General features: G+C 38.8%; 3 protein-coding genes across 7 annotated transcripts in view; 1 reads left to right on the top strand and 2 right to left on the bottom strand.

Annotated features, from left to right (window-relative positions):
* Nucleotides 1–264: 264 nt before the first annotated feature.
* On the bottom strand, nucleotides 265–7065 carry LOC311263346 (cleavage and polyadenylation specificity factor subunit 7-like). 3 transcript variants are annotated; one of them, XM_084363334.1, is made up of 9 exons: nucleotides 6516–7064; nucleotides 5602–5805; nucleotides 4553–4656; nucleotides 4294–4439; nucleotides 3862–4192; nucleotides 3510–3607; nucleotides 1980–2124; nucleotides 1583–1842; nucleotides 265–560 (listed from the first exon to the last, which is right to left on the bottom strand). In XM_084363334.1, exons 1-8 carry the CDS (start codon nucleotides 6600–6602, stop codon nucleotides 1587–1589), a joined length of 1371 nt encoding a protein of 456 aa, XP_084219460.1. In that variant the 5' UTR covers nucleotides 6603–7064; the 3' UTR covers nucleotides 265–560; nucleotides 1583–1586. The 3 variants fall into 3 exon arrangements, with proteins under 3 accessions (XP_084219460.1, XP_084219458.1, XP_084219459.1); XM_084363332.1 differs by having other exon boundaries at nucleotides 1583–1845; nucleotides 6516–7062; XM_084363333.1 differs by lacking the exon at nucleotides 265–560 and adding an exon at nucleotides 1268–1467 and having other exon boundaries at nucleotides 1583–1845; nucleotides 6516–7065.
* Nucleotides 7066–7286: 221 nt separating this feature from the next.
* Nucleotides 7287–12189, top strand: sdhaf2 (succinate dehydrogenase complex assembly factor 2). The gene is made up of 4 exons (XM_084363362.1): nucleotides 7287–7457; nucleotides 9169–9392; nucleotides 9946–10055; nucleotides 11449–12189. Exons 1-4 carry the CDS (start codon nucleotides 7431–7433, stop codon nucleotides 11577–11579), a joined length of 492 nt encoding a protein of 163 aa, XP_084219488.1. The 5' UTR covers nucleotides 7287–7430; the 3' UTR covers nucleotides 11580–12189.
* A 4886-nt stretch (nucleotides 12190–17075) lies between these two features.
* syt7b (synaptotagmin VIIb) overlaps nucleotides 17076–21874 on the bottom strand; it is a 111264-nt gene continuing 106465 nt past the window's right edge. For all 3 annotated transcript variants that reach the window (XM_084362278.1, XM_084362276.1, XM_084362277.1), the window contains one exon: nucleotides 17076–21408. In XM_084362278.1, coding sequence (XP_084218404.1) covers nucleotides 21304–21408 — 105 coding nt within the window. In that variant the 3' untranslated portion in view covers nucleotides 17076–21303. The remainder of the gene's footprint in view (nucleotides 21409–21874) is intronic.

Raw genomic sequence — 21874 nt, 5'->3', positions numbered from 1 at the left:
TTTTGATATGTCTTTCTATACAAACAAGCCGTCCTTGAGGGGAATAAGGTTGCCAGACAACTGAAGCAAGAAAGGTAGCTTTAGAAGGGCCCTGAAAATATACACAAAGTAAAACTATGAAATTGTTCAGTTTTTTTCCAGTCGTGAAAATCAAGCAGTGACGATTTTTCTCCTTTCTTAAAATTTCTTCTCAGAAACTATGCAGGGTACCTTTAATGGCTTAAAAGTCTGAGGAAATGAAACAAGAATTACATTCTCAGGGAATGTTTTTTTAATTTGTAATTTAATACAAAAGAAAGTGATGAAAACGTTACACTACATTACATAAGTTAATCAGAAGTGTTCCCGTGCATGCAAGCATTGGATCGCATGTCCCAGCAACAAGTCTACAACCACATGTTTTCCTTAAAAGTCCCAGTATGTACAGATGAACGGGGAACAAATAACAGTACACTTTAGGCTTTTGGAGATACATCTCACATTTGATTCCTCCAGAATTTATACAGTTTGACGCTGAAACAAAAGGTCCTGTCTTCAGTCTGCTTCACAAATCGATCAATCTGAGGAGAAAAGAAACATACTTTTCAGAGCAGCATTTACACAATTGTTTGGATTGTATTGGCCAGCAGCTGAGAGGAGGCATCTAAATTATCCTCATAACAGTTTGTTGTGACATTTTGTGCAGTTACTGTGATTTAAAAAACTAGAAACCTTTGTATTGACTGAATAGCTTTCTTAAATGTATCACTCTAAAGTTCTGCATATGCTCCATCTCATTATGTATATTATCAAGTTATACCCTTGCCAGGTCTGTTCATACACACAAACTAGGAGACAAAATGTGATGATGAGGATGCATTAAGAGTCTGGTGACATAACGGGCTGCTGACTTTTCACAGTTCATTGCACAGTACAAACTTTGTACTAAAAATAACTACTTCACCGACCTTCGGTTCATGAATCGTAATCTGTCAAAAAGGTTTGGGATGTGATGAAATGGCATGTTCTTTTAACGGTTTATCCAATAGAGCTTAAAACCTCTAATTCCCAACAATCTGCACTTTTGAGCCATATAAATAAATATATGGAGGAATGTAAGATGCATTATTGGAATTAATCACATGCTAAAACAAAATTATGATCATTAGGTGATTTAAAACTTATTTATTCAGTCACAATGACAAGATTATTTTTACTAAGACTTCACCTCACTGACATTTTCTATCAGGTTTGTTGAAGCATTTAATGAATGTTTTGACCTTCTTTGATCCAACATCTGTAGTAAAGTTACTCAATAAGTGTTACTTAATTCTGCATTATTGGGGCGACTTAGCAAGCAAGCTAAATGATGTTGTGTGCGAGACACTAACCTGCACCAGTATGGCTCTGTGATACTAGATTCCTAAAATTACATTAACAAATCTTTGGGCAGTCTCTTCTGTTGTGGTCTTGATGAACTATAAAACACTAAAACATTTTATGATGTACAAGAAACCCAACAATAGAACTGATGATAAAACACATGCCAAAAACTGAAATGTTTTGGTGGATGAAAAAGTTTATAAATAAGAGGTAAGCTTACCAAGTTAGCGATATCGGTCTCTGTGCTCTCTGTGGTCTCTATGCTCTCTGTAATCTCGGTGCCTTTCCCGTTCTCGTGAGCGTTCCTTGTCCCTCTCCCCACTCCAGGAGCTTTCTTTGCGTCTTCGACTTTCCCAACCAGAGGAATCTTCTCTGTCACGTTCTCTATCACGCTCTCGCTCTCTGTCACGACCTCGGTCCCTATCCCTGTCCCTGTCCCGGTCTCTTTCTCTTTCTTCATCCCCAGAACGACTGCTGCTCCTGCTGAAAAATGTGTATATTTGATATTTGTGTGAAACAGACTGATAAGAAGAAGCAGCTTATGCCACTTCCATCCTTTGCTTCAGTTTCTGCATATACAACAAGATCCATCATGACACATCATTACATTAACTAACCTGTAGCCGTAGTTGCCCTGGATAGAGACGAGACAGTCTTTGAGTGAGGTGACCAGGGCTTGGCAGCGTTCATCTCCAAACACTCTGGACTGCTTTATGATGGCAATGGCAGTTAAAAGAGTCTCCATGGCCACCCGCAGGTCTCCTGCATTAGCAATTGCACAAATCAGTTATAAGTGAATGTTGCTTTATGTAGTTAAACACCCCAGAGCTCACATTAACCCCCACAAAAAGTCTGGACATCAATCTCAGCAATTGGTTCTGATTCACTGTATTCCATCACAAACCTTTGAGAACCAATTACAATTTGTTTCACCCCGATTAGATTATACACCTTACACTGTCATACCATACCATGTATTATTTATAACAAAAGCATTGCATTTGCATCCAGGTGTATTCTGTTAACACTTACTGTTGCTAGCCATTAGTTTGTTTAATCAGCAGTGAGGAATATGAGAGTCTGGTATAAGGTAAAAACCCTTTTCAAACATCTACATTCGCCTCAACACAGACATCCAGAAAAAAAGACTATGCTATAATGGTTTCAGCCGCTATTTGAACATCTTTGCCACATTTTATTGTGAACTCTAGGATCTTGAAAGCTTCATGCCTGTCTAAATAAAGTCTAAGGAACCATCTGTAGACCTCTGAGATAACAACTGTGCCAAAGCACAGGATCAAGCAAAAGCATGAATGTTGACAGTAGCACACTGGGCTCATGTAAAACCAACACGCAAGACTTCATAAATCAAGTCTTAATGGTATAAAACTCAACTGAGGCCACTCTGTACCTTTAGTTTGCCAAGAAGGTAATAAACAGACCCTGACTGCCTACTCTTGTGCATTAATGCCATGCGCTATGTCAGGTGAAAACCACGACTACCCATCAACTGACTACTATCCTATGATTACTGGAGTGGGACCCATGACCACTTGAGTTTACAAGAGATAATTTAGGTATTTCCTGTTTTGTCAGAGCGCTTCTCTCTGGTTTGACAAATCAGAATTTAGCAACATTTGAATTAAACATGATGACAACTGTGGGGTTTTCTGCTTGTGTCTATCAAATCTGATCAAACCACAACCACATAGTCCTGATGAAGCAGATTTAGTGAGTTTTTGAGTGTTAAGCAAAAAATGGATGGACTACGGATAATTATTTCCAAATTTTACATTTTGATTTTTGCTTATTTAGCCATGTTTTCAAAGACATTAAGTAACTAAAGCAACAGTTCACTGAATAAAGGGTCGGTGTACTTATGTAAATGGAAAAGTATTCTACTATTGTAAGTACTGGGTTTAAGATTTCAATTTCATATCCCATAACATCAAAAAATACCATTTAATGAGGCTAAATTTATTTACTTTCCAGTTCCATTGTTAAGAGAAGTGAGGAACAGCTTTTTGTTGATATTTTTGCCACATGCCTGTCAGTCATAGGTAAGAACCAGCTCTTTCTCCACATGGCTTATTAAGTTCTGTGATGTTTCTTTCACTTCAATGAATCTGATCATCGGGTGTACTTACCAGCTGTTGCTCCAGACACAGCCTTGGTTATAGCAGTGCTGGCAACAGCTCTGTTTCTGTTCATCAGCTCCTCAAATTCTGCATCTGTACGTGTGTGTCTGAAAAATACACAGATTGTTGTCATGGACAGAATTATATAAGCATCACAAGTTATTACTAAAAATGACCATTAATTGCTATGGCAAAGTTGCTGAATAACAGTGTGTTATATTATCCATAATATGTTTCATGTGCTTATGTATTTTATTCCTCTCTGTGTCTTGGTATTTTGAGTTTCATCTTATCTCACAAGAAAAAAAAAAAATACTACTCTTTATGGCTTGCAAAAGCTGTAAATATAAAAGGGTCTCACTTTTGTTGGCTGTAAGCTTTGCTGCTGTGACCGTCTTGTGCCGGGTTGACCAATACTGGATTTGTATGCAGACTGGGAGGTGGTGGGCCAGGAATATGCATTGGAGGAGGAGGGAACAAAGGGGGTGGCAGTGGTGGAGGGATATTGGTCGGCATATGTGGGAAGAGAGGAGGCGGCCGGCCAAGGAAAGGGCTGGGTAATGAGGGAAACCTGTTTGATGGAAAAAGTGGAGGTATAGGGGGAGGGCTGGGCTCCTGCGATAATAATGAGGGAATCTTTTCCAAAGGCTCTGGGTCGTTAGGGTCTTTGGATTGTGCACGCATGGGTATACCTGCAGAGAACACATTGTTTTTGTGAAAATGACATTCATATTGATAATTTGCAGTATAATGTAAAATCAACAGTATTTTCTCAACATTGTGATGCTCTTACGTTTATTAGCTGTGTCCTCAAACATGGTGAGGTTCTGGCGAGTGGCAAAGCGGCAGTCTATCCTTTCCCCATGGAGTTCACAGTGGGGTACTTTTTCCAACAATATTTTTAATGACTCTTCTGAGGTTACTACCACTTCTGCATATCTGTATTATAGAGTAGAAGAAACAAAACATGTGACTACTAACACAAAGTCATACAAAGCTTGGATAAATCAAACACAAACTTCAAAGATTTCTCTCGATTGGCAGCCACTCACCCTCTTGACTGGCCATTAATTCTGTTCTCAGCAAATTTGATGTCTATCATGTCCATTACACCCAACGTTTGAGCCATGCTAATGAGGTCCTTATCAGATGTCCACTGGAGGTAGCAGCAGGTTTTGGAAGAGGAGATGAAAATATGACAGGAGGGTAGAGTGTTACTTGTGATATTGGTAAATAGGACCTGAAGAAACAGACATTGAGCTTGAAATGTATCTAGTAATGAGTTAAACTTTGCTTTGTTAAGGAGGAGAGATTGTTGAGGATATATTTTAGAATAATAGAAAATATTAGGATACACCTAATTCAACTTTGGGCCATGTCAGTTTGTGACAAGGCCTTTGAAACAAGTTGTGTTGCTAAAGACTCTTGAGAACAAAGGAAATTCATTATATGTAACCAGGTTCATCAAGGTATTTAGTTAACTATGGACAGGCCGCTGGATGAGCTTGAATTCTACTTTTCATTGGTGCTCTTTTTAAGGCAACTCAAGGCATAATCTATTGCATTAACAGAAGCCAGTACAAAGCAGTCCACTGTGGATCTTTAGTGAAATAGAGAATGTCTTGCCATTCCACTAAATAGTGTTTAACAACCCCCCTAAAACTTGCATTGTATTAGTTTAGGAAAATCCCATCATGGTGTAAAAGAGGTCCACATTTGAAGACATTCTGAGAAGTGATTGAGGATTTATGCTGCGTCATGAAAACAGACAACATACTACAGACAACATACTACAACAGTGCCAAATGTATAAACAAATGGCAAGTCTGGTGGATTGTTTGATTTGACTTTTATTGAAATTACTCTACAGATGACTGTTTTGACTGAGTGAGGTAGTACATAATCACATCCAAGATATTTGAACATGTTTATTGAAAACAAAGACAGAAAATGTACATTTCTTTAAATGTGTCATTTGTCAAGTCTACCTTCACATGTTGCAATCTTATTTGTATGTTGTTTCATGTTAAGCTGTGTTATGCATGCCCATGTAGACATGTAAACATGAAATCAACATTAACACAAAGAGGGTGGTACTCACCCAGGGGAAATTTCCAATATATAAAGACAGCCTCCTCAGTGAATTTCCTGCTTTTTTACTATTCTCTGTTGTTGATTTAGCCTTCTCTTGAGCTGATGTGTCCTTTGGAGGCCCCGCATTTGTAGTAACTTTCTTGTCCTGATTGACTGCCCCCGTCAGAACTGCATCATAAAGTTCATTTGCTTCAGCAATCCTGTCCAAATCCTGTGTGGGATAGAAAAAAGCAACACAGGCATTATATACTGTCAACCTGTGAGTCTCAGATGTGTGCAGAGCATCAATGACCAAAACACACTGCCAAGGGAAATGTAAATACAAGCAAATGCAGCAGCAGGAGGCAGTGTGGAATGACAGGGGATTGTTCCCATATTTTCTGAAAATGCCCAAATACTACAGGAGTTTTGACAGAACTTGAATTAAACACAAACACAAAAACAAAAAAAGTAAGTATTGAACTCCTGCTTGATTCAGTTTATTTTCTACTGGGGGATATCTGAAATTGTCAGAAAAACTATAACAACAAAACTGGATGAAAGTACATTCACTTTCACTCAACTGACTGAAAGGCTGAAAACAAGTCTCAAACATGGGAACGTAAGACATCACAACTTCACATGAGCATGTAGACTTTTGTGGACTTGAGTGATACCTCACGCTATAGATGCCTGAATGACAGAACGTGAACTATGTGAACGTGTTTTATTTTGGTTGCGAATACAAGTGCGAACCCATCAATAGGTCGCCATTCAAAAAGAGACTGAAACTCTGAATATCATTGATCACTTCACAAATGAGAAAAGTGCATTTAAACTCCATCAAAAGGTGCAGACAACTTTACATCTCGGATACACCACTGTAATGCTCTCATTGATGCATCTGCAGCGGTGCAAAAACTATGTAAACTTCAGACTCACTTCGTCGGTGTGATTCAGATCACCGTAAAGATCTATGAGATCCGTCTTGGAGGAGCTTGGTCCAGCTGCAGGTCCTGCAGCAGCCATCACGCGGGCCTAAGATGATCCAGTTGATGGTACTGCAGCTAACCTAGTTAGTCTTTTGTTTTTTAGTGTAACTACGTGACGTTACACTTTGCAAATTACCACTACCAGTAGCGTTACACGTAGCTAAATATCAGTACATACCGACAACAAGTGCATCGTCAACATCGAAGCATTGTTGTTGTCGTTCCGCCTTGTTTCTGGCGACAGCTAACGTTAAACAACGTTCTGCTCGACACCGCTAAAATAATACCGTTACTAGCTAAAACCAGCTATAATGACCAACCGAGAACACAGGCGGACATAACTCAAGACATAATGTGTTAATGAACACTTTGATAACACATGCACGGCCTTTCGTGTATGAATGCTCATATAAATGGCTTCGGACTACTATGGGTTCGCTCTTTGATCTGCTAATGCTAATGTAGCTAACCGTTCGGTACGTGAACATTTTAGTCCGTCAGGGATATGTTACCGGCTTACAACATACAACATTCGGTTCCTAGGGTCGAGCCCCTTCAAATTCTAATGCGAGGAAATGCGCTAAGCCAACGCACTGATTATATAAATTATCTGAAAATACTCAATTAAATTAAATAATAACACAAATGATGTTTTCTTGTATCTCAACAATACCTTAGCGTCACGTGCGCGCTGTTGTGTATCCGGTCCCACCTCGTTAGTGTCCCGTGTGCTCCTGTGTGACGTGAACTGCTTGTGTAAGCTCACTGTTATGTGTTTGACATTCAGACACCACTAACATTTCTTTCCACGGCGAAGAAGCAGCTCTTAGCTCAACTCCCAAACGTCCCAAGAAAGAGGGTTAAAATGCTGTCGTCCATTGTTGCAAAAAGAGTGAGTAATGTAGCAAACGTTGCTTTTATTTCTACATTTCTTGGTTCAAGTTTGAACGCTACGCCGTCTGAATGTTAGAGCTCTCCGAGGACTTTCGAAAGCTCTGCCTTAATTTAATTTATTTGGTTTAATAATACGACGTAACAGCCTATTAATATTGTACATAACTACTCGTGAAAGCAGCTCAGTCTTTTGGTGTTGTAGTGTTTTCTGGAACAGTTTTACAAAGCAGGAGTAGCTAAACAGGTGTACGACAGGGCAGCGTGTGATATTATTACATAACTCTCCTCTGTTTCGAGCCCTGTTTTTGTCTGTATCGATAAATTGATTTTAAATCTAAACTTAGTGAACTTCAGGTTATATATTTGATGGAAGAGACTGTGAGCTCTATTAATAAAACGAAGAGGTAACGATTTAAAGAAGAGGCGTGGTGTTAGGATACATTATTAATGTAACTGAGCTTCTTTCTCAATATTTTTTCAGCCATTGTCTAAATCCAAGCCAAAAACAATGTCTTCTTCAACATAAGATAGGATATATCAAATGTACTGTATCTGCCTTATCCTAAGTATCTTAAGGAATCAATGGATTGAGCAATATAAAGAATAGTAGAGCCTGACCGATAACTGGATTTATATGATATCAATATTAGTGGGTTAAAAATTCCAATATCAATTTACTGGCCGATATTATTCTATATATACAATAGGGCTAGACCAGTTATTGGCCTTGGCCGATTATCGGGGCCGATATTCAGCATTTTCATATTATCCGTATCTGTGATTTTTCCATTAGATTGCAGATAAAATAAACTTCATTTAAAATGTGCTACTTTGGCTCTGATGCAGGATCTTTTCATTCAGTGTACCACCCACAACACTATCTGATTGGTAACACATCGCAATGAATAGCCTGTAAACACTGAACAATTTGAATCTGCAAAGTAACCAGTAACTAAATGTATCAAATAGATGGATGTAGTGGAGAGGATAAAGTAGGGGTAGATATAAAGTAGCAGAAAAGGGAAACACTCAGGTAAAGCACTTCAAAATTGGTCTTGAGTAAATTGTATTTAGGTTCATTCCATCTCTGGTTGTTTGAAATTTTGAAACATAGAGTTTCATTTTACTGCAAATGAATATCTGTCCCAAACATTGGTTTTCAATCTCCTTGATTTCTACGACCCTGAAAAAGGCAAATCGGCCAATCCCTAATATACATAAAACATGTAAACACAACTTTGCAATGATCCCTCAAAGGTGCTTATTAAACACTTGATGAAAATAAAAATACAATCCTTAAAACCTTTAAATTATACTCATTATAAACCATTAGCTTTATAAAATTAGAACATTCAAGACTCAAAAGTCACCTTCATTGAGTCTACATAAAGCAACATTCAGACATGCACCTTGTTACATAAATTTGAGGACAGATAAACATATTGACCTAATGTTTGAATAAGGATAGATGCTTTAAGGTAAAAGTCCAAATGGTAATACAAAATAAGGGCAGTGTTTTAGAAGGTAACTGGGACAATCAGATGTCGTGAAACGGGGATATATCAGTTCAACAACAGCACTGCCTTTTTGAACTGACTTTAAACAGATTACTCAGTTATTAGTTTAACTTATCACATTTATACGATGATACAGTTGAAAAAAAAGACTACTCAGTATTTGTTCTAACATGTATGTTTGTTGCGTGTCAGCTTGTAACAGGGTTGTGCCAGGCAGCATGGAGACCAGCGGTCACAGGGCTGGTATCATCTCGTGGTTACCGTGGAGATGCACCAGATGACACCAGAGGTGACCTGATTGAGATCCCTCTGCCCCCTTGGGAGGAGAAGCTCAGCGAGCCCATTGACATCAAGAGGCGCCGCCTGCTGTATGAGAGCCGCAAGAGGGGGATGTTGGAGAACTGCATTCTGCTCAGGTTGTTAAACTGCGCTGTGTTTGTCTGATCTAACTGTGTTGGTGACATTTTTTTCTTTCATCTCATGTACACACTTTTGAGCAGTGGTACAGTACAGGTGTGTGATCAGTTTTCGTGACAAACTCTTCAGGTTTCTTTTGTACAACTTTCTAGTTTAAGTACACAGTGTTGAATAGGCTGGGGTTGAGGGAGGAAGTGGGTTGAAAAATTGGAAAGAGCAGGCAACAGTGAGCTAAATAACACAGCCAATGCTTTTCTGTCCAAAAAAAAAACCAAACAGATTAGGATGATTAGAGATCTGTGTAAAAAGTCTTTTAGGATATGAAGGTTGTGGTTCTTTGAGCGCCACCAGATGGATTATACAAATATAGAATAACGGGACACTGACAAGAGATTAAAACCAGGAGGAGGCATTGACGCGATGTGAAGGAGCCCAAAAAAGAAGAAGCTCCTAGCATGCAGCCCATTCACCAGCTGCTCAGATAATTAACACTACAACTACAACTTTCTATTTAAAGTAAAGACTCAAATGAGTTCCCTGTTTCTCTTGCAGCCTTTTTGCAAAGCGATATCTGAACACAATGAGTGAGAACCAACTGCTGCAGTACGACAGACTGATTAATGAACCAAGCAATGACTGGGACATCTACTACTGGGCAACAGGTGAGAGAATAGTTCTTTTTTCTTTTTGACGAGTTTCCCCTCAGACATGTGAAATTGCCTGTAAAAATCTCATCCAGTACAGTAGATGTAATACGTTAAAGCAAATCAGAAGTTAGTGAGCTGGCAACCAGTCAATAGACATTTCAGACACCAAAGGGAATTTGGATATACTTTAATGGTTTATATTTGTACAAATTACAAATAACAAATATTTGGTTTGACTTGTTGTTTTGTGTTAAAAGCAACTAAGAAATCAAGTATTCTAATTTTATATTCAGCCTGTAACAAAATATGGAACACTCCAGTGGGTATAATAATAATAAAAACATTTTTTTTTAAAACTGGCAATCATTCGTGGCTGCTGATGCTGAAATAATGAAATCCCAGCTGCGCTTATAAATTAACTTCATTGCTGATGCTGTTTTGTTTTGTTTTTTTATACCTTTCCTTTTGGCTCAGACTTCACCCTGGGTTCTAATTCACTGTCCCAGTTTGACCTACTATTTTAGTCTTCTGATTTCCTCTTAATTTGATTCAATTACGTGTCTGTTTTGTTGTGCATAACAGAATCAGAGTGAGAACGGCACAGATCAACACATCCAGTTGGCAGCAACACTCTTGAAAACCAAACAAAAAGCATTTGCAGGCAATCTGAAGTTTTAGTTAGTTATTAATTGATGTGGTTTCCATTTTAAAATTAATAAATGAGCCCTTATTGTTTAAGATGAGGGAAGCATTAAAATTAAGGTTTTCTTACTCTTGATCACAGTTGCCTTATCCAATTTCCAGAAATGAAACAAATATAAATGTTGTGCATTTTCTTTTTTTATTATCATCAGGAGGGAAATATCATGTTGAATCCGCCTACGTCAGCCTTTCAGTTTTACATTGTCAGCTTGTCCTAAAATAGACCACTGTGATGTCAGAAGGGCTCCCCTCTGTGTGCTCATTGCTCTCCAGCCATCTGCCTCATCATTAATCCTCTCGCTTAAAATAAAGAATCTGAAATCTCACTTTAATTATTTTTATTTATTTACATGCATAACATTTGATAAAATTAGATAATCAAAAGATAAGAGATGTGTGAGAAGAGGTCAGAAAAGCCATCAGGCTTGTACATGGGACCTCCCCTCCCTTACAGAGAAATAAAAACAATAAAAATCAATATAACATAATTTTATAATTATAATATTAAAAGTTTCTAACAGATGGTGGTAGAGAAAAAGGCAAGAACAAACATTTGTATATGAACACACATCTCATTTGAATAGTTGTCATATATCCTGAAACAATGTTCAGATTTCTGAAAAGGTGGGTAGAGGCCTCATTATTTAAGCTTTAATGGTCATAGGTTGGAATCAGAAAATTAATTCTGTTGTCTTTCTGCTTACAGAAGCTCAGCCTACCCCTGATGTTTATAAGGGAGAGGTCATGGACATGCTGCAGGAGTTCACAAAGAATCGAGACCATGAACAGAGGTTAGATGCGCCCAGCTTAGAGTACCTGGAAAAGGAAAGTCAATGAGGTCCATGGCCCTGTCAACCTTCTCAGAGACTCATTTTTGGTGAAGCGCTGGGGGAAATATCAGTGTCATAACCCACCTGAAACATCCTTCAGAAGTCAGCTGTGTCTCTCCAGTAATACACAGCAGAGCGGAGGAAATATTAACCATCCATGACTGCAGTACATCTCTCTATTCTCACCATGAAAGCCTCTGTGCGTTGCTTCCTCTGTTATTATAGATTTGTGGAAGCTGAGCGACGTTTGCAGATCGGGAAAAGTAGAATGCAAGACAATATTTGGAAGGTTTTCTGAATATGTTACATTAATTGTATTGTAAATTTGTGATTCAAGAATGTAAATGTAAATTGTGAGATGCATACTGAACAAGACAAACTTTGATAAATAGATCAAAAGTGATTCTCTGTTTCTAAACTACACAGTTGAGTAGAAATGCATTGAGTCACTCATTAGCGTAGCATGTTGAACTGTCACGGTTTGGCTCTTTTCAATAATGTTCGCGTGCCTATTACAGACATTGTGGGTTATTTAATAAATGTTGATGCTTGGGACAATTCTTTCATTAATATATTCACATATAACAAAGGGTAATAAAACACACTGGAGGTGGCTATGACTGACTATGAACTTCATTTGTGACATGATGAAGATTGCATTGCCTGCAGTATCAGCTCATTGACACCAGATGGAAGCAGATGACCTTATTTTCAGTGACTCAAATTCAAGCAACGGCTGATCACCTGTAAACCACATACATCTCACATTCCTCATATGTCAAGCAGGATACAATGTGAAAATATCAGCCTACAGCTGGTGTATTTACTCAAATGATCATCTGCTGTGAAACTTTAAAACGGAGGTGCAGCTTCCTTATAAAACAAAGATCCTCTAAGTGTTGGTTCATTATTGTATTCAAGATGAAAGGGATCTAAGCCATGAGATAAGAAGTGCGTTTTTTAACAACTTTTATGAAAGAAAGCATCAGTGAAATGTTCTCTCAAACCGACTTTCCAATTAAACCACATGCATGTTTTTGCTTAAAGCCATGCCAACAAGGTCATAATACTCTCCTCCACCAGCAGATCAGTGTGTGTTGACTGTGGGGAAAATATCTTGCCTGGCTATGTGTCATGTCGGTTCAGTGGAACCTTGTACTGAGAGCAGGAGGGAAATGCCCTCTGGCCAGGAGATGTGCACAGAATCTCAAAACAGATGACAAGCCTGCTTGCGTACGCCCATAGAATCGTAATGTACACATGATCCACCGGCTAGGTGTTACACAAACAAGGCAATCCCACAGATGGGAGACGAATGTTGATGTGTCGTTTGTTTCTCATTGCTTTAAAGGGTAAATATGTCGAGTAAGAATCCCAGCCTTCGATTTTTCTGTCCTAAAATAGACCGAGGTGATGTCAGAAGGGTTCCCCTCTGTGTTCTTTGCTGCTCTGCCATCTGTCTCGCCATATATCTTAATCAGTGGTAGGAAGTAACTCAGTAAATTTACTCAATTGTTTACCTTGAACAATTTAACAATGCAGTGCTCTAGTTCTGCTGCATTACATTTGAGAGGGAAATATCTTTTTCACTCTCCTTATGTTTTTACACATACACACATATTTTCGTTACCAGTTACTTTTAATATCAAGATTTACATTAAAGAATACTTGATATGCTTATAAAATACAATTACACTAGCGGTTCCGAACATTTTAGTCTCACGACCCCTTTACAAAAAAGCAGTGTATGATTGGTGCTCTTTCATGCAGTTCAGATGTCTATTAGTTGTGGGTAGTTAACCAAAGGGAGATTAAGTAAGTCCCGAAGAGGAAAATGATCTAGTATTTCACAAAAAAGAGTTGAAAAGATGAATATAAACATGTAGCAGAACATTGTCTCTCCTCTTGTGACTTCTTGGCTGGGAACCATAGACTAGAATACCTATCATAATGTGGTTTATAGTTCCACTTCAATGGCTGCAGTAAAGCGCTGCTTACACATTAATGCCCCTATTTTAATTATCTTAAAGCAACTCCATTTTAACACATATCAGTCACAGATTCCATTATCGTGCAAAAGCACATTTGATTATTTCACCCCGTTTCCCCTGTTATGTTGCCGGTCAAACTGACCCTTTTTAAAGTTTGACAATCTAGGAAAAATGTTCAAGTATTTTAGCAGTTTGACACGTCTTCTGCTAGCCTTAATTGGTGTGAAAATGATGGTAATGGCACATCTCATATATTTGCTGTTCGGGTCAATTTGACATGGAACCCAAATTATCCCATCTCCTCTTTCTCCCTATTCTCCCTACCTCACCTGTTAAGTGTGAGAAAGTGCAGATGTTATAATGACTTTGATGGGAACCTTTTATCTTCTCATGGGAAAACTGCCCACACGGAGCGGCAGAGGGGCGAGATAGACAAAAGGGTCTCTGCAACATTACTCTCTGCAGCTACATACAGTATACTCACTGTCAGGGCCTGACAAAATGAGCAACGGAAGCTAAACGTTGGGAGCAACACATTGTTGATCTCGACAGTGAAATAAAAGAGGATGTGTCTGAAGATGAAAATTATCCTGATGTCAATTCTAATTATGAGATGAGGAAACAGCTGTTCCTGTTCCTCCAACCAAGACATTCATGGTAACAAATGGTAAAACGCAGCGCTCTTCGTCATCCATATGTCTAGAAAGACTTTCTGCAAATTTCTGATTCATTCTAACCATTCTTTCTGAAAACATTGCATCATTAAAGTTTACTTTCAATACAAATCCTTTGAGTCATTTAGATTACAGGTGCAATATGTAAGAATTTTAGTTTATAACATTCACTAACCAGTGAAACCTATTTCTCCCAGCACTCCAAAACTCCTTTGCTAGCAGTGTAAACATCAACACTCCCTCAGTAGTCTGGTTAGCTGCACGGCTAACTGAGCTAACAAGCTAACAGTAGCTACAGTCATGGATGTGTAAACAGAAATCAGTTAGCAGCAGTTAGCAGTCACTCTGGTGATATGCTGCCATCTATTTGTTGGGAGTATGAATTCAACAGGTGGCCAATTCTTATCTATTGCACCTTTAAAATTTCTTATAGTCTTATTATAAACTTTCAAATTTAAAAGATATGAATTTAATCTAAAACTGTATTTATATCTATGTTTTCCAATGTACATTAAATAAATAGTTGGACATGTATTTTTTATTAAAACTAGTGAATTATCCTCATGGAACCAGGATCTGTGTGAGGTGAGTAACACCATTGTACTAAATATTGGTTCAATATTTAGTAATGAGTAATGTTTTTTTTTTATTATTATTATTTTTGCACCAGGTCAAATTGACCCACAAACGTTATTGCTGTACCTGTAAATACATGTGACTGCTAATACTTTGTTGCATTGTTACTTTTACTAGTAACTCAAGGATTTGAATATTTCTTCAGACTCTGAACTGAATGCCATAAATAAAGCAGGAATTTAAAAAGTTTGAATCAATAGTCACATAATTGTGCCTGTGTAAATGCTCTGCACTACACATGATCATTTATTTGACAGTAGTTGGATGTGATCCTTCCTGGCTGTCACAATTTCCCGCCTTGAAGAAAAAAAAGACACCACCTGTAGATCCCACGTGGAGCAAAACTCACATCTTCATTGCTGTGAGGCTTGTTTAGAGTATGTATTCATCAGTTGCCCACGCACACCCACTGTGCCTATCTGTAGCCCAGCGCTCCTGTCATCCTCCACCGCTGCTTCCTGTGTCGTGACAGCTCTCTGTTTTATCCTCAGCCCTGCCGTCACCCTCTGCTCCCCTGGAATTTCAATCTCATGTTCTCTTGTTTCCTCTTCCCACCACCATCACCAGCTTCCCCAGCCTTCATCTTGTCTTCCCATGTCTGCTGGAGAGTCGTGAGCAGAGGAGCGCAAAGGGAATCAGCTCTCACTGAAAGAGATGCTCCTGCCAGCTTTAACTTTGAGGATGTTGGAAGTAGGTAAATTAAACACGCTCTCTCAACACACGCACATTTTTGCTCTCAGATGTTATCTTGTGACGTAGATGCAGTGACACGTAGGGCGTAGGAGGCAGAGCAGCCAATTTACTTAATTCTAGAGATCAGCACCAATTCTAAAGATCCATGTTAATTACCCTTAAAATCTTGGCCCTGTTTCTGCACGAGCTGGAAGAGAGAAAATCATCTAAATTACATGTATTTCCTGCAGTGGCTGTAATAATTGTGGCTTTATCAGTTGGTCCAAGTATTCGCAATTAAAGTTCGACAAAAGAAGTTGATGCTATCAGCACCCAAAATCAGACTGAACTGGGATCGGCAGAGTTAGTAGCAAGTCTCTGTGAAATTTGTTTCTTAGATGAAAACTGCATGTAAGTCTGACAGTTTACAGTCTCTTTACATTCTTGGGTTGTAGGTTGAGCCATATCAAGCTTTCCGGTAACTAAGTACACTTGCTGAAGTGTAAGTTTTCTTCACTTGAGTATGACCATTTTATGCCACTTCATACTCTTCTACTTTTTACTTCATTTATTTGACAGCTGTAGTAACTAGCTACCCTTATGTTGGGATTTTACATGGCAAAAACACAATTATAAGCTTATAAGATGTTACAAAAAGAGCAGTATGTAGTTGAGACCTCTTGGTGGAGTTACTAAAATACCTTATGGTGTATTAGTTGCTAGTTGACCTCTATAATTATCTAGCGTTTGCATTAAATAATCATTCAATTAAAGAAGGGGAATTATTTTTTCACACAAAAGCTGAGAGAAAAGTCCCAAAAAAAGAAAAGGATAAAAATTGTAGCAGAAATGTGTTTTGTCTTCGTGTCCTGTCGGAGGAGGCCTGACTGCTACGTTGTCAACCATTGAACTTAAAGACCTTACTGTATAAAGTTGTTAAAACTATATGAATAATAAAGTATGGAGAAAACACACCCAGGGCCATTTTATAACTTTCTACCTCAATTTTCTTTTGTACTTAATTACCTGTAATGGAGTATTTTTAGATAAAAGTACTTTCATGGATCTGAGTACTTCTTCTGCCTACGCCTTCGTGTAAAGCATCTGCACTGGAAAACTCCTTTACTTGTCGTCATACAATCATGGGTGACACTTTATAATAACGATCATTAATTAATGGCAAATTTATTTTAAATAAACTTTAGTTAATAGTTATTTAACTGCGAGAAAAAAGACATGCTTTATAAGCTGTTTATTAAGAAATTGTTAAGCTTTATAAACATCAGTTACAACTTTTAAATAACGTTATAGATGAACTAAACAGTATTTATTTACCATTTACAAAGTATTACAGACATCAGTTGCAACTTTACAACAAATAATTGCTTAATAAATGGTTTATAAAGCATTTCATTGTTTGTTAACAGTTAAATAACTATTAACTACTATAAACTTACCACTTATAAATGATGTTTATTATAAAGTGTTTCTCATTCATGACTTCTGAAAAAATCATAACAACACCAGAAGTATCTTTGTTTTATATACACATTTATATTTTTTTATATACACTGTACAGATTTCAAAAAAATAAATGGTTGATATTTAACATTGTGCACCCCACAGATGTTTAACTACAAAGAGAAAAAGGGAGTGAAAGAGGGGGGCTGAGTGATACCAAGGACAGACAGATATCAACAACCCCAGTAAATACTGATGATTTTTTTTCATTTTTTTTCATACAGGACACTTCACACAATCATTTGTACAGTATATAAATTAAAATGTTGCTGGTTAACCTCTCTTTGCCTCAAGCAGTCCCCCAAGAGAATGCCCTAAATCAGAAATGCGAGCTCGTCCGGTAAAATTTGGCCAGTGCAGAGTGTAGACAGACAAATCTAGCTCGATTTCTTACAACTAAAACGTACCAAACCCTGACTGTTATTTAACTTGCATCGATTTATGTGACTTTCACTAAGCCTTTGGAATGTAATGCTTTGTCAGCAACACTCAAAATAATGCCTTGTTTAAACACACCGGGCCAGCAGGACACACGGATGACTGTGTCCCTGGTTATTTTGGGATGCTCCGATGCTCTGCTCTGACCTGAGACGTAGCTAACAGTGATGCAAAGAGGTGATGATTATCTCCTGTCTCACCTTTTTTTTTTTTCCCTCCCGTCCCCTCCCTGACACTTGGAGAGGGAGCACATATGGTGGAAGAGCAAGGCGTGGCAGGGTTTATAAGGCACACACAGAACACTTTGTGCCAGAAAGCATGTGTGCACGACAGGGGTGTTTTGCGGGAGCTGTGATGTTCAGGTGCCACCCTTCATTTTTTTTGGTCATGGTGAATCAGATCGGATAAGAAGGACAGAGAGGACGAAATGTCGGTAGCTGCTTCTGTCTGAACTAAAAATCTGGTATATGATGGTCAAAGAAAATAGGTTTTTATCTTGTAAAGCTTGTTTGTGACATTTTCCCTTTGACCTTCACTCTTAGCTCATGTACAACAGATCCGCCTCCTCCTCCCAAACCATACGTCCGTTTAAACCACACATGAGGAAAATAACCCTGCTATGAAGAGAGGTTTGTTCCAGCATCGTCGTCAACGAGTGCAGTGATTCTTAAAGAAGTGACAACTGTTAAAAAAACATACCTCTTTGTACATCTGGATCGTTTCATACAGAATAAAAACGGTAAACAATGTTGTTCTGTATTAAACTGGCAAAATAGAACTTAGTGCAGATATATACACACACAGAGGGACTCACAGCAAGTACAATCACACAACCTAAACTGCGATGACACTCACCCACAGTGCAAACACACACACACATACACACATCCAGTAGACAAAAACGAACAGTGGAATGTAAAAAGACCCCCCCGCCCCCCACCTCCCCTACAGGTATTATTATTCTCATTTGTTTCCATTCATCCAATCAGCACACGTCTGTATGGGACTTGGGGGAGGTCACATTCAGGCTGTGAAGCTAAAAGCTGTAACTCTGACTTGCATCTGGTGAAAAAGCACACAAAAAGGTCTAATACCACCTTTGGACTCTGAAAAAAATGACAAAGAAAATGTTTCTAGTGTTCTGCAAAGCCTATTCCAGGTTAAATATTCAACGGGTGTGTTTTGTTTTGACTTTTTTCACCTACATCTGATTTCCAGACATAATACTATCTGTAACCCTTACAAAGTCATTTACTGCTCACATTTATAAATTGTCAGTTCACCCAAAATCACCAAATATTAATTGTAATTTCAAGAAAAATACAACTCAAGGTCCATTTTCCCTCATTATCCTTTTGACTGCATCTCAGAGGAGGCCTCGTCAATGAGAGTTAGCTCAGTTGAATCAAAGATCTCACAGTAGAAAAACCACAGGGATGTGAGGTGGATCTGTGCGGTCTTTGCATCCAATAACTTTCATGTGGTCTTCCTTCAGGGTGTCACTGGTGCAATGCCACTGCATGTGTGCAAGTTTACCATGTGACCATGGATTCAACAGAGCAAACTGTGAGACGTGATTGAAAAGACATACCAGTGAAAAGCTAGTAAGGGGAAAGTGGGTTAAGCTTTTTTTGTCATGAAGACAAAAAATGCAGAACATTTCTGTTTAATTTCCGCGGTGCCACTGAGACATCGCCATGATGGAGGCAAATGGAGGTTTGTTTGTGGTGCCTGAGTAATTGATGTTGCTCAGGACAGATGTTGTTGTCGGATGTTTTCACCAGTTTCTTGTAGTCCTTAATGAAAAAACATTCACTAAGGGGTTTGTGGATCATCTGATTAATTGAAACCTTTTTTTCTGGAAAGAAAAGCTGCAGCTGAATTTTTTCAGAAATTGCCACACCACAATGAAATCCTATTGATCTCTTTTGTATTTGGGGCGGCAGCAGTGATCCAAAGGGATCGAACCCACGACATCTGAAACGATCTGCCTGGCCACCTTAATGTTTGGCCCTTGTCAGACTTGATGATATGACGTGTTGAACATCGTTCAGTTGGCGGTCAGTTTGAAAGAGAGACTGAAGAGAAAGATATTTAAAAAGCAACTGTTGTTAGCAGCTTCTGTGACTGTCAGCTGCCTGGTCGGTACTGTGCATGTATAACTCAACACAGATGAGAAAAAAGCGAGATGTCTCACTCCTTAGCAACTTCCATTATCACCTCTGTAAAAACATCGATGTATCTAATTTAGTGGTTTATTGATTAAGACTTTTTTCAGACGTTTTAACATCTTCTGGATGTAGTCTGCTCTGCTGCTTTCTACTGTTCCCTGCTTTCCTGGTGCATTTGTGATGACGAACGTGGTACACAAGGGAAAAAAAAACTGACAGGCAAACTAGTCTCTAGGCTAGTAACTAGGCAATGTGAAAAAGACAAATGCTTATTTTTAGCATGTTTACCCATGTTTTAAAAAAACACCTATACATGCTAATGTGGTGTATCCGTGTCTGGGATTTGAGTGGACTGACCCTTTAACAACCTCTGTGACCTCCCCTGCGTCTTCAGCTAACTTCAATACCACAAATCCCAACAATACCGTCATTATTATGAAGGGCAATGATGTTTTCAACAATATCTTTAATTTAGCCTCTACAAGTCCAAAGTACTCCCGCTTTCACACACACAAACACACACACACGCACGCACACGCACACACATATCCATTAACCCACACCTCCACGCTTATGAAAGCTGGCTTTTTGCTTATTTTCTGTGTCTGGAAGAACAAGTTGATTCTCTAAGTTCTTTTGAAAACCAAAAAATAAAACACAACATTAATCACTTTACTCGTTTTTTTCTGTCCGTCGGGATTTCTTTTCCAAGAAAATAAGAACGTTTTTCTTTTTTTTTTACACTCGCCATATTGGACCAGCATTTAATGTTCATGTTCATATCCTTTTTTTTTTTTTAGTTGTTAGAGAACTTCATTTGGGATTACAGCACATCACCCACAGCACGCACAGACAACGAAGGGTTCCAGCCAAGGGAGAATTATTACAGTGGTGCCAGAGAAAGAGTGAAAAGTGAAAAAAAGTTCGAACATGAGTTGAGTGACAGAGTCCAATTCCAGTCTAATTCCATTTTAAATACAGCCCATCACTTTCCCATCGCCTGCGTTGGTTTTCCTGAATTTCTCAGGCATATTAAGGGTATGTGGAATAGTGACGGTAACGAAAATGGACGCGAGGAGTGGAGTGAAAGATTCCTCACTGCGACACCAGATGTAGGCTAGTAAATGGGTCGCACAGGTCAGTGCTGTTCACACTCACATGCATGTTTGAACACGGCCCGTCTTGCCACCACAGAGCATGGTTGGAATATCAGTTTGATCCATTTTTGGTTGGTAGTTTGTATTCACGGGTGGCAAGAGGAACTGCTGTGATGCTTAACACTAGGGATGTTTGACAAGGCGGAGGAAAGACTGAGGGGTATCTTGGAAAAAAAAAAGGAGGGCGCAAGAAGGAAGTAGGTAAAGACATCAAAGACATTTTTAAGTTCAGACAAAAGGGATGAGAGGGGGTCATGTGGGAATGAGAACTTGACAAGGGTGAAATTTAAGGGATGGTGTCACGAGGACTGAGGGCAGAGGATATCAAAGAGGCCTGAGAACAAAGAGATGACACACATTATCTGCAGCCCGAGACCCCGGTTATAGCGGGTAGGGGATATGTGGGGGTGAGAGGCTGATGCTGAATTCTGAGGAGAGAAAACACCGTGGGCAGGTGGGCCACTGGCTTCCTCAGGCCTTGAGAGCATGCCACTGGGACACGGCAGTGCGGGGACGACCCATCATGTCTTTCCAGTGTTTTACTTCCGCAGGGCCACTCTTCCATGAAAGATAAATCTGTGTGAGAGAGAGAGAGAGTCAGTGTAACACATGTAATGCCGCACAGAGATTGATGTTATATTTACAAAAAAACAAAAAACAGTGGGGTATTAAGTAAAGAAAAAAAAACTGACTGTGAGTCTTAACGCTAGCCCTGCTTTCAACACTAAGCCTGCCACTCTAATCGGAATTGAACTGAAATCCAGAGCGGAAAAAGAGCCTTTAGAGGAGGAGATTTCACTCTGAGAAAGGCTAATGCTGACGCTAATGAAGATCAGGCACTGAGTCTTTAAGTAATTCTCATGTAGAGAGAAACTCGTGAAATACTGTACAAGATTTCCCTGTCCTCTGGCCAGCTTCAAGTTATTTCTGTATGGAGGTATAATAGGCGACATATTATTACTGCTGTGTGTAGGCAGATAATATTATGGTTCAGAGTAGCACCTGTAATTATTCTCGATGTGAATGAATGACAAGGAGCATA

The sequence above is a fragment of the Pagrus pagrus genome, assembly GCF_965226575.1.
Source record: "Pagrus pagrus genome assembly, chromosome: 1".
In the NCBI taxonomy this organism is placed as follows: domain Eukaryota; kingdom Metazoa; phylum Chordata; class Actinopteri; order Spariformes; family Sparidae; genus Pagrus; species Pagrus pagrus.
This window is presented reverse-complemented; position numbering and strand designations above follow the sequence as displayed.